We start from the raw sequence: 12,585 nt of genomic DNA, 5'->3' as shown, positions 1-12,585 counted from the left end.
GGAGAGCTGTCAGAGAATGTAGTGTGGATGGTGGAGGAGAGCTGTCAGAGAATGTAGTGTGGATGGTGGGGGGAGAGCTGTCAGAGAATGTAGTGTGGATGGTGGAGGAGAGCTTCAAGAGATCATGGTATGGATAGGGGAGGGGGGAGCTGCGGTAGAACATATGGTGGGAGCTCCCAGAGAATGTAGTACAGACATGGGGGGAAATCAGTGACAACACAGGGGTGCAGACAGAAATGAGTGATGCTGAACTGCTGAGGGAACAAAGTGGGGGGGGTTAATGGAGACTCTGATGATAAAAGAACGTCTCTATCAGGGTGTGGCTACTTCAGAAGGAACGACTTTTCATTGTTGCATTGTAGAACTTTGGAAGAGACTGGATCTGATAAGATCGGCATTTCCTTTCCTATTACATTCATTCCTGGTGAAAAGTTTCCCGGCAGTGTGAGGAAAAGTTACAATCTGTGGTATAAATGAGTCTCGTGTATATTGGGAAATATTTTGAAACATTGTCTAAAATGTATATATTTGAACTATGAATGTGTGTACTTTATAAACTTGTGCATCATTTTTTAATTGGCCTTCACATTTTTTTGTGCTCTCCTAATTATAACCATTAAAACGTTGTCAACGTGATGGCATTTTTTTTCGCTCACGTGTTTTTATATAAAGGAACAGGCAAAGAAATTACACAGATACTCGAAATACACTTGATAGAACTACGGAGTGAGGCAACAAAGAGATCCAATAACGTGATGAAGTGCTACATCCCAAATACACACATTATGAGGGACCCGTACGTCCCCAAGTATTCATGGAACAATATAAGTGACACCTGAATCATAGCAAACTGCCCACGTCCACTAAGAGGCAGACCAGGCAAGGAGCAATAAACCAAAACTAAGAAGAGAGAATAGGAAAATGTATCGGAGAAAAGGAGAATATGTGGAAAACCGAGAAGAAGGAAACTGAATAGAAGAGAGATAAAAGGGGAGAGGGAGAGCCGCCTTCCACAGATGAGAAGAAAGGGGACAGAGGAAGCCAGGAACACGAAAGGTCCAGAACACATCCAAGGGGGGTAAACCCTCAAATAGGGAGATAGCACGCAGCACCAACCAGCCCAATACAGATCAGGAAACTAGAGAGTTCAGGAATCCATAATAAAGGAGGCGACAATCCAAGGAGTCCATGTCTTATATGTAGAGAAGCTTTATGTCTAGCAGTAAGCTTCTCATAGAACATGACCGGAGACACCAGAGCTTTCACACTGGCAGAGGGGAGAGACGGAGATTTCCAGGCCCAAGCCTGTCCTCTCCTGGCCGCTGTAAGTGTATGTGTTACCGGTCTATATTGGGTAAGTGTACAAACCTCAGGCATTGTATTCAGTAGAGTCTCAGAGAGATCATTACAGAAGGAGGTGTAACATACTTACTTCTCCACCATCCGGTTCTGGGTTTGTAGGGAGGAAATTCCAAGTTGGAAAGACGTGAACAGAACCCCCCTCCCCCACATTCCTCCATTACTTCTGTCACTAATCTATAATAAGATGCAGACTTCAGTAACTGACAGAAGGAGCTGAGAAGAGCCTCACAGCCAATCAGAGTCCACGCTTCACATCTCCAATGTCATTTGCTGCATTGCCTCCACAGGAACCAATCACAGGGCAGGATCAGAGTCACCAGGCAGATTCTGCTTTCCACAGAGATTTTCCTCAGATTTCACACCTCCTCCACTGTCATTGGCTGCACTCCCTCCATAGTAACATATCACAGGGTGGGATCAGAGTCACTGGGCAGATTCTGCTCTCCACAAAGATTTACCTCAGACCTCACTACAGACACCCCCTATTATTATCCATTTATATATCACTGACATATACCACAGTGCTGTACAGAGAACACTGAGCCAGTCACATCAGTCTCTGCAAAGAGGAGCTTACACTTGAATGTGCCCCCACCGTCATATACATTTATATAGCTCTGACATATACCGCAGTGCTGTACAGAGAACAGTGAGCCAGTCACATAGTTTAACGTGGAGAGACATTGGAGTGTAAGCTCTTCTGTACAGAGACTGATGTGACTGGCTAGTGTTCTCGGTACACCACTGCAGTATATGTCAGTGATATATATATGTATAATAATAGGGGGGGGCTGTGGGGGGACATTAGAGTGTAAGCTCCTCTGTACAGAGACTGATGTGACTGGCTCAGTGCTCCCTGAGGTATAATCTGTGTGTAGTCATGGATGTAATAGAGGAATGGACCAAAAGGCAGCGAGCACAATGATGAAACATAACGGAGACTGTAGTATTTATATTCATCACAAGGTGGCGATCTCACGTGGTAGCCACCTACAGGAAGTGATGTAAGATACAGTCAGGAAGTGATACAAGGTACAGAAAGGAAATTATGTAGACCTGGAAACAGGAAGTGATGTCGATATATATACACAGGAAGTGATATAGGGTATACACAGGAAGTGATGGAGGTGTGAAGCATGAGTTTGGAGGTATGGGTACTGGGGGACAGTGTCCAAAATCTCAGAACTATCCTACAAGATCTGACACTCTGAGCAATTCAGCATTTGTCTACAGAGAGTCTTCTTTAGATCATGTGACTATTTGATTTCTAAAATACAGATCAGGAGGATTCTGGGAAGTCTGCATTGATAATTGTTACCTTCTCTCTTCAAACAGGATTACAGGATAGTGACCAATATATCTTGTGAGCCATTAACACTCAGCAAGTGTCTTCAGCAGACATCACACATCACCCATCACAGAGCCTTCACCTCACCGCCTGACAACAAAGGCAAACCGTGATAAAATATTCTAGATGTTTCCAGTATCTAGAAGGACACCGGGATCTCTACAAGGACGTCGTGATGGAGAATGAGCCGCCCCTCACATTACCGGGTAAGAGGAGAGAGCAGTACGGAGGGTCCACCTAGATCCCCCATCATCTGATACACACATAGAAACAATGTATTCAGTCAGTGTGTGTGTTTCCTACAGATGGATCCAGTAAGAGGAACCCACCAGAGAGATGTCCCCGTCCTCTGTATTCCCGGGATTCCACACAGGAAGATCTCACCGTCTCACATAAGGTGAAATAGAGAAATAATAGATAATAGGGGATAGATTTTGGCACGTCCCGAATCGTTGTTTTATTTCATCTGATCCCATTGTCCTCAATATTCAGGTTATACACCAGAGTGAGTGTGATAATGATGTTAAAGAAGAGATAAAAGAGGAGGAGAAGATTATGATGGAACCATTCAGTGACACAAACCCACCAGAGAGATGTCCCCGTCCTCCGTATTCCCGGGACTCCACACAAGAAGATCAGAACATCCCTCACCATGATCAGGTAGGTGAGACTCGCTATGTATAAACACAGAACTGATTCTGCAATATTCATTTATGTAGGCCATTAGTTTCATGTTTCCTTTACTCCATTTCATCTTCCCCTTGGAGAACCTCCCACTTTTATTGTTTTCTATAAATCAATAAACATACTTTTCTTCCACGGGTCGTGAGCCCAGTCATGTGGCATCATGGATCCTCTTCGTCCTTGTGTCCTCCAAAGGGCACATACTAAATGATGTGGTGCTGTCGTTTGCTTCTGTGAGTCGAGGCCGGTGTGATGATGGGCCTCCAAGGTTAAGATCCCTGGCCCCCCAGGCTCATGGAAAATGGGTAGAAGACCTGCCCTGAAATGACTTTTTTTGTGCTGCAGGTGACACCTGCTGGTTTTGTCCCTTCCCCAGTCTTTGACTGGACAGATAAATGAGAAGCAGCAGAGTGATGATCTCATCTTTCTGTCACTTCGCTCTCTCTTCCAGTCAGCATGACCCTTATTGACCCTGCAGTACAGCTGACTGGCTCCTTGTGCTGCTTCTCCTTCTCCATGTTTGTTATACGGAGACTACAGGAGGCCGATACCAAGTCACATTCAGGTACTTACACTAGAAACACATTTAATGATGTCATAATGAACGAGGAGCTGCATTCTTTTGGGTTTAGGGTGAAGAACGGAACAATATTAAAGCTGAGGTTAAAGAGGAAGAAGTGGAGACGTATATTAAAAAGATGTAGCAAATATTTATAAAAATATATATTTATTTATAGAAATACTAAAAACTGTATATAACAAAACATATCCAAACTTTTGTATCAAAAAGTACACATACAAATACGTGGCTGCATTCCGCTAATAATTCTTTGACAATATATTATGGAAAAAACAGTATAGAGACACACCGTGTGAATGCCTTGTATTTCTCAGATGGAAGGAAAAGATCTAGTATTGAGCATATGTACATATACAGGTGAAACTCGAATAATTAGAATATTGTGTAAAAGTTCATTTATTTCTCTAATGCAACTTAAAATGTGAAACTAATATATGAGAGAGACTCATTACATGCAAAGCAAGATAATTCAAGCCGTGATTTGTCATCATTGTGATGATTATGGCTTACAGCTCATGAAAACCCCAAGAACCCCAAATCCACAACCTCAGAAAAGTAGATTATTACATGCAATCAATAAAACAAGGATTGTACATAGAACAATATCGGACCTCTGAAAAGTACAAGCATGCATATGTACTCAGTACTTGGTTTGGGCCCCTTTTGCAGCAATTACTGCCATTACTTTTGCCCGATATTCTAATTATTCGAGTTTCACCTGTGTATATATATATCTTGTTTTATGAGTCTCCACATGGATGGGAAAGAAGGCCCATATTTGTGGAAAGGGAGAAAAAAGATAGAAAAATCTGTGGTCTAAAGAGTCAACATGCATGTGTATGAAAAAATAAACAAAAAGAAACAAAATAATTAAATAATAAGTAAATATCAGAAAAAATGATGAAATGGATTTAGCTCACGCTGGAGTATGTCCTCGTTTTGGAGACTGTAAGAAAATTGCGGAGAAATATGATTTTTTTTATGTCATATTCTTTTTCTCGAAGCATAGGGTGGAAAAGTTCAATAATAGATGATTGTTTCCGTTGTTGCATAAAGTTCAGAATGTGTTTAATTTAAAGTTACAAAATATTACAGGATATGGTATATCTTACAGAATGAGTCTATAAGATGCTTGATGATGACAAAATATAGTATATCTTGCAGCAGAAATCTATAAGATGCTTAAGAAACGTGTCTTTTAGTCATTAAGTAAAAATAGTCCTAACAGGTGTCTGTCTATTCAATGTGAGTGTGGGCGTGTCTGCGTGATGCTGTGCGTGTCTGTGGATCTATAGTGTGAGTGTGTGAGTGTGTGAGTGTGTGAATGTGTGTCTTGAAGGATCATCCCTCATCCTTTTATCCATGCTTTTACTTTAAAATAACCTATGTGATGTTTACCTTAAAAGTCTTTCTGATTAGCATAAGGGAGTGCCATACTCTTAGTAGCTGAGTCATGTGTTCTCCTTCTATCCCATTTTGGGCATAACACTCTATGTCCTGAGTCATGTGTTTTACTCTACAAACTCATTTTAAAGGCCAAGTCTTCTTTAAGAATTCCTAACAACTGTTTCAACTATACTTAGGTCTGCCTGTCAGCTTACTGATTACCAATTGTAACTCAAAATCAGCAGTACAGTAAAAAACTGAATCTCCAAACTTGGATAGATTAAAATATAGACAATCAATCATCATTTAAGGTTCACACATACATATTTCAATATCTGGTTTTATGGTTTTAACAGAGACCAACCTTTGGAGAGGAAGGGTAATATTTCCACTGTTGTAATTGCATCTGGTCAGAAGAAAAACAGGAGATCTAGCTATATCTCGGCTATGTACGCTAGTTGTTATAGACCATTGCCTTAACTGAATTCCTGTATTCGTTCCGTGGGTTTAATTTTCTTTTCCAGAGTGGTTGAAGAAAGAGAAATCCATGATGGAAACAAGGAAGGAAAGCCAGACGACGTCTTATTGGAAAGGTGCAGGGTGACTTGATGTCCTTGTTTCTTTAGTTGAAAAGCCGAGGAGCTCAAAGAAAAGTTGCCGTGAAATATATAACGAAAGCTTAGTGATAGCTATGCAGGTTTCAGGAGATAACACTATCTCGGCTTTTTTGTTCGTTATGAATGTAAGCCTTCCCTGAAATATACGGACATCTTTTTCTCTTCTTTTCTCCACAGAAAACTCTAGACAGACAGGTTCTTGCTCATGTGCCAGATTCAAGTTGCTTGCAAAGAATGTTTCATGTGTCATGTGACCAACAAATGAGGAGGAGATACTGTACACCATATGAAGGTCCATCTCCATTCCTCAGTATAACGTCATGTGACCAACAAATGAGGAGGAGATACTGTACACCATATGAAGGTCCATCCCCCATAGCGGTCATGAATGAACAGTACAATGGTCTCCAGGGGTGTCAGAGGCGTTTTGTCTCTTTTATCTGGTTGGTTTTCATATTTTGGGGTTACAATTGTACCCAATTCCATGCCAGAGCTCTGTGATGACTTCTAGACCAACATACATAACTCTGATTACTGACGTGTGTAATCATTTCTCTCCAGCAGATGGGTGTGATGTCAGGAATACCTCGGAGAGACATCTTATATTATCTGCCGATTGGCACTCAGAAGATAATGTCATCACACAGGATTCTCCAGGAGTGAATCCAAATATACAAAATATACATCACAGACCTCACTGTTTGGAGACATCAATGGATCCCTCTGATCAGGGTGAATCTTCTGATCATTCACATTCTATGACTGGAAATATCCATCTAAGATCTCACACTGCAAGAGATCCATCTAATCCCAAGGAACCTTCCTCACCCCATGAAGGAGATCACAGAGGTGAGGATCTATTCTCATGTTCAGAGTGCGGGAAAACATTCACTAAAAACAAAACCCTTCTTTCACACCAGAGGATTCACATGGGTGAACGTCCTTATTCATGTCCAGAGTGCGGGAAATCATTCATTCAAACAGGAGCCCTTGATAAACACATGATGATTCACACAGGGGAACGCCCTTTTACATGTACTGAATGTGGAAAATCTTTCCCTGAAAAAAAACCCCTAGTCAGACACCAGAAAATTCACACAGGTGAGCGTCCTTATTCATGTTCAGAGTGCGGGAAATCATTCATTCAGAAAGGAGCCCTTGTTATACACCAGAGAAATCACACAGGTGAGCGTCCGTTTTCCTGTTCAGAGTGTGGCAAATGTTTTTCTGAGAAAAGTAGGCTTCTTTCACACCAGAGGATTCACACAGGTGAGCGTCCTTATTCATGTTCAGAGTGCGGGAAAAGTTTCATTCAAACAGGAGCCCTTGATAAACACATGATGATTCACACAGGTGAACGCCCTTTTACATGTACCGAATGTGGAAAATATTTCACTGGGAAAAAAAACCTAGATAACCACCAGAGGATTCACACGGGTGAGCGTCCTTATTCATGCTCGGAGTGCAGGAAATCATTCATTCATAAAGGAAACCTTGTTATACACCAGAGAATTCACACAGGTGAGCGTCCTTATTCATGCTCGGAGTGCAGGAAATCATTCATTTATAAAGGATCCCTTGTTATACACCAGAAAACTCACACTGTTAAACATTCATGTTCAGAGTGCGGGATATCATTCATTCATAGACAAAATCTTGTCATGCACCAGACAAGTCACACAGGTGAACGTTACTTTTCCTGTTCAGAGTGTGAAAAATGTTTTTCTGAGAAACGTAACTTTGTTAGACACCAGAGAATTCACACGGGTGAGCGTCCTTATTCATGTTCAGAGTGCGGGAAATCATTCAGTCAGAAAGGAAACCTTGTTATACACCAGAGAATTCACACAGGTGAGCGTCCTTTTACATGTACAGAGTGCGGGAAATCTTTCATTCAGAAAGGAGACCTTGTTCAGCACTTGAGAGTTCACACAGGTGTACGTCTTTAATCATGTTCAGCAGCGGCCTCAAAGTAGCGGCTCGCGGCACTGAGATCCTCTCGGTCGGAGCGCAGTTCTGAGCTTTGGCCGAAAGAAAGGATTGATTGGTAAGGTCTGCAGCAGACCTCACTAATCGCCACTGGAGCACCAGGGATCGATCTGCCTCCTCCCTGCAAAAAGGTGAGCAGGAGGGGGGCTGTATATTTTATTTTTTATTTCATTTTATACGTGGGTGTGCCATGTGGGCGGGGTTAGTATTTTATATGTGGGGGGGATTTTCTTTTTATATGTGCAGGGGTAGTTTTTTTTAAATAATTCCTTGGGGTGGGGGTTAGTATTTTTATGTGTATTCGGCTCTATTCACACCTGTATTGTTAGGTGCAGTTAGGGATTCCTGCGTCAGGAACTTGCGTTTTCCTGCAGCAGAAATGCCTAATCTGGTGTTTACAAGCGGCAGCTGTCACCCATTCAAGTTAATGATTAGATGACAGCAGCTGCATGTAAACGCCTGCGCACCGCATATAATGGTATGTGATAGGATTACATTCGGTTAGGAATCCATCACTGTCCCTGGACGCAATGAATGTGAATCCAGGGAGAGTGTTTTCTAACCGCATGTAATCATATTCCCCCTGTGTGTGTGTTCTGGAGACTTTTCATCATTGCAGTATAAATCTCCGGAAGAGACCGGATCTGATGAGAGCTACCTATTGTAGCGCTCACCCCCGAAGGAGCCGCTGAGTATGATATAGGTTCTCCTACCTGTTGGTTCCAGCTACCGGTCCCCTTGGATCAGCAACAGCACACCAACACTCATGGACAGAATGGCTCGAGTCTTAGGGTTCTTTTTGGGATATTTATTTGTAAGTTCAGCAGGAGAGAGAGGGTTTAGGATCTGTAGGATGCCCTTGGATTCTGCTTCAGAGGACAGCTTTCTCCACTAGCAACCGCTAAGGCCGATATCACTGTGACTTGGTCCCAGGGACCAATAGTAGTAACGATACTGCGAACAGATACTTTTTGCAGGTTGGGATGTCTGTAGACTGGTTACAGTCCAGGTATCTCTAAATTGAATAGCGACATTTTAGAGGGTGCTACACTATCCTTTCCTAGTACATTCATTCCCGGGGATAGGATTCTCCAGAAGTGAAAGTAACTGTGACGGACCCCATGTACCCCGACTGGGTACCTCCGACAAAGAGCGTCTCCTGCCCGCCAAAACCCCACTCTCAGCCAGCAGATTCGCAGTAACCAGCCCCTAACCCACAATCTTGAGGCAAAACTCGTGTTGAAGGTTCAACATAGAAAGAGCAACTCCTTTATTTAACAAAGGACATTCACTTTAGAGACACAGAGGAAAACAACCCCCCCCCCCCCCCCCCCTACACAGTACAATAGGGTGAGCATCAGATAACGGGTGAGGGGGGGTGGGGAAAGCTGTGCAACTTATATACAACTGACTTAACTTAATTAAGTCTCCATTTTGACTAGACAAACCATGTGGCCAAATCCTTGTCCTCCACCATTTTAAAATGTATATTTCCCAGAGGGCAACAGTCACTGTCTGCATATAAAATTTAAATTTAGCCCCAAAATCTCCTGTTCTCTTGCTGGGCCATAATCTGTGGGGTAAGAGGCCAGCCTGCAGCCCCCTCCAACTAGCACAGTGACGGTGCAGTCCGTCACAGTTGCAATCTGTGGTATAAATCTGTGCCGTGAGCGGCTGGTCAGGGCTGATCTCTCAGATCTGGGCTCTACTCTATGTACTGATCACTTACAGGAAATGTGGCAGAATCTCCGGTGAGAAGAGGAAGTTTCTCTGTTGATGAAGATAGATGATCCATGGAATAGAGTCACCATACAAGAAGGAATTACAGTCATGTCTAATGTGTACATTTACTAGGAATGGGCGTGACCGATATGAAATAAATGAGTCCGGTGTATATAAGAAATCACTATATAACATTATCAGTATTTAGTAGATTTATACATTGTATATGTTGACTTCATATTCATTTTCTGCATCGACTTTAAGTTTGTTTTTCATTCTTTTGCCATAATTATATAAAACAATATTCTGTTGTCTTCCGTTCTTTAAATGGTTTTGGATTTTAGTTATTTCGTATTTTCGCCCATTCGGTTCCGTAAATGTTATTCGGTACGGAACCACACCGTGATACACCGATACTAGTATCGGTGCCGATACGAAGTACTCGCACTTGCCCAAATGCTCCAATACCTTTCCCGACACTGAAACTTCCGTGAAGAGGGAGATTTCCTCCGACCAGCAGTGCTGCGAGGAGACATGGAGCCGGGAAGCTGGCTCCATGCTGATTGGCTGGGAAGCCGGTTTCCCAACAAATCAGTGTCGAGCCGGGCAAACAGATCTGATATGGTCACACGACCCCCACCCTGCAGAGAAATCATTCCCCTAACATAGATCCTCAGCATCAGTCATCACCGTACCAGTCCCTCGGCCAGCTTGGCAGACACCGCTCTCCGGGATCTGCCCACGTCTCCTGTGTGCACAGCGGCCACGTGATCGGCCCTTAGTCTGCTACTGCGCATGCACAGGATTTCTGAATGAGAGAGCTGGGCAGTCTGCGCATGCGCAGTAGCAGGCTGAGGGCCGATCACGTGGGTGAAGTCGTATGGAGATCATGTTTCCCCCTCGGTGCCGTCCATACATGTTACACCTCTGATATAACCCTGTACAGGTATGAATGATGGAAGTGGGTGGAGTTATATGTATGTGAAGTGCCGAATGTAGAAAATTTGCACAAAATGTACGGGAATGGGCAATTCGATTTTTGGGTGGTAGATGTGAGAGAATGCAGAAATAAAGAAGACGGTGGTGGGTTAGTGTAGAATTTCTGGAGTGACCAATCACGCTTCTCTGTCTGGCAATCCAATGGACGTGTCTGAGTTTGGCAGTTGTTCACCCGGACAGTCCGGGTTTGGAATGCTGTGTCCGGGTTTCATGGCAAGAGAAACCTGGACACAAGATGTCAGGCAGACAGAGGCAACCAAAATGAAGATAGGGGCTACTGGCCCCCCACTGAAAATAGTCTCAACTGTGATATTTACATATCAATGGGCGGCAATTTTTATATATGAATAAGCCAGCACTCATTCTTCCAAAAAAATGTCCACGCGTCGATTGAGTGTTCGGGTTTTGCTTGAAGAAAAGGTGGCAGCCCTAGGTCCAACATTCCCATAGACACACTCCTAAACCTTGTGGACGCCTTCCCAGAAGAGTTAAAGCTGTTATAGCGGCAAAGGGCGGAGCCAACTCAATACTGAACCCTACGGACTAAGACTGGGGGGCCATTAACGTTCATGTGAGTGTAAAGACGTCCCAATACTTTTAGTAATATAGTGAATAACGACCTGTGTACAGATGAGGCTAATAATGAGGTCTGGATACCAGGTAAGATGAGGCACGAGGAATGGAGGTTCTACAAAGACTCCGGGGTCCAGGAACCAGAACAGGACTTATTAGGACTCCAAGAAAACAAAAAAGTATCAGTGTAACACATGGTGAGGGACTGCAGGGTCTATGTGAGAAACCCAGATGACCGCTATCCACCGTCCACCATTCCACTCACGTGGCTGAAGAAAGGTCCTCCTACCTGTATTACAGCTTTCCACATTGAGACTAACGCATTGTATTTCATTTCTCAGTTTGTTTTCCTTTATGTAATTGTTACATCTACAGATTAGAAGACCGTAAAATTGTTATTTCTTTGTCTGGATTTTAACGTAAGTTCTGATCTGCGTGTGTCGTTGTGACGTGATCGGGGAACGGACCGCGAGACCTAACGTAGGATATGTGATTTTATATTCAACACGTGGTGATCTCACTTGAAATAGAGATGGGTAGGTCATGAGCGATCCGGCTCTATCGAGCGGTTCCCTCAGAAGAATGAAAGAGCGGTGGCTCAGTAAAAACGAGCGGCGGTTCTTCTGGTCTGTTGTGCTCTGTGGAGTGCGGATGGAATGTAGTAGAAGCAGAGAAGAGCGTGACGGTTCTCGGCGGCTCTTGTAAGCGGCAGCTATATAGTAATATGATCTTAGAGAGCCAGGCTTCTGCCAGCCCCGCCCAGCCCACCCCTGCAACCAATCACTTCTGTGAACTTACAGAGACGGATCTGGAAGAGTCAGACAGACTGTAAAGGGAACAGACAAAGCCACTTTAAAAGAGTGTGAAAATGTGAAACTTATTTTGGTAGTGTAGGCTGTGTAGCTTACCTAAGGGATTTAAACATGTGTATTTTTTCTTGTAAATCATATTTTCAGTGATTATTATTTAAAAATAAAAATAAGTTTGTTTTAATCTGGGAGCAATGGTTTTACTTTTATGTTCTGTTTTTAGTAGGGCTGGTGATGATTAAAATTTTCGTGTTCGATTAATCGAATTTTTTTTTAATCGATTAATCGATTAATTTTGATTAATTATAATGCACATACAGATCCAACTACATTGGCCTATACATATACAGCACAGCAATGAAGTAATAAAATGAACTAGGATCACACTAATCCAGCATGTTATTAATCTCACGTGCCCCACTCAATATGGCCGCCGCTTGAGTGGGGCAACTCAGAATAATAACGTGCTGGATTAGTGTGATCCTAGTTCATTGTATTACTTCATTGCTGTGCTGT

The 12,585-nt window shown here is 42.9% G+C and overlaps 1 protein-coding gene across 1 annotated transcript in view; it reads left to right on the top strand.

Moving 5' to 3' along the window:
- LOC108803528 (zinc finger protein 850-like) overlaps positions 1-12,585 on the top strand; it is a 21,940-nt gene that overhangs the window by 4,851 nt on the left and 4,504 nt on the right. Inside the window, exon 4 of the mRNA XM_018575362.1 lies at positions 6,832-7,912. Within this exon, the coding sequence (XP_018430864.1) occupies positions 6,832-7,912 (1,081 nt within the window). The remainder of the gene's footprint in view (positions 1-6,831; positions 7,913-12,585) is intronic.

The sequence above is a fragment of the Nanorana parkeri genome, unplaced genomic scaffold (genome assembly GCF_000935625.1).
Source record: "Nanorana parkeri isolate BGI_ZX_2015 unplaced genomic scaffold, ASM93562v1 scaffold3833, whole genome shotgun sequence".
NCBI classification, from domain to species: domain Eukaryota; kingdom Metazoa; phylum Chordata; class Amphibia; order Anura; family Dicroglossidae; genus Nanorana; species Nanorana parkeri.
This window is presented reverse-complemented; position numbering and strand designations above follow the sequence as displayed.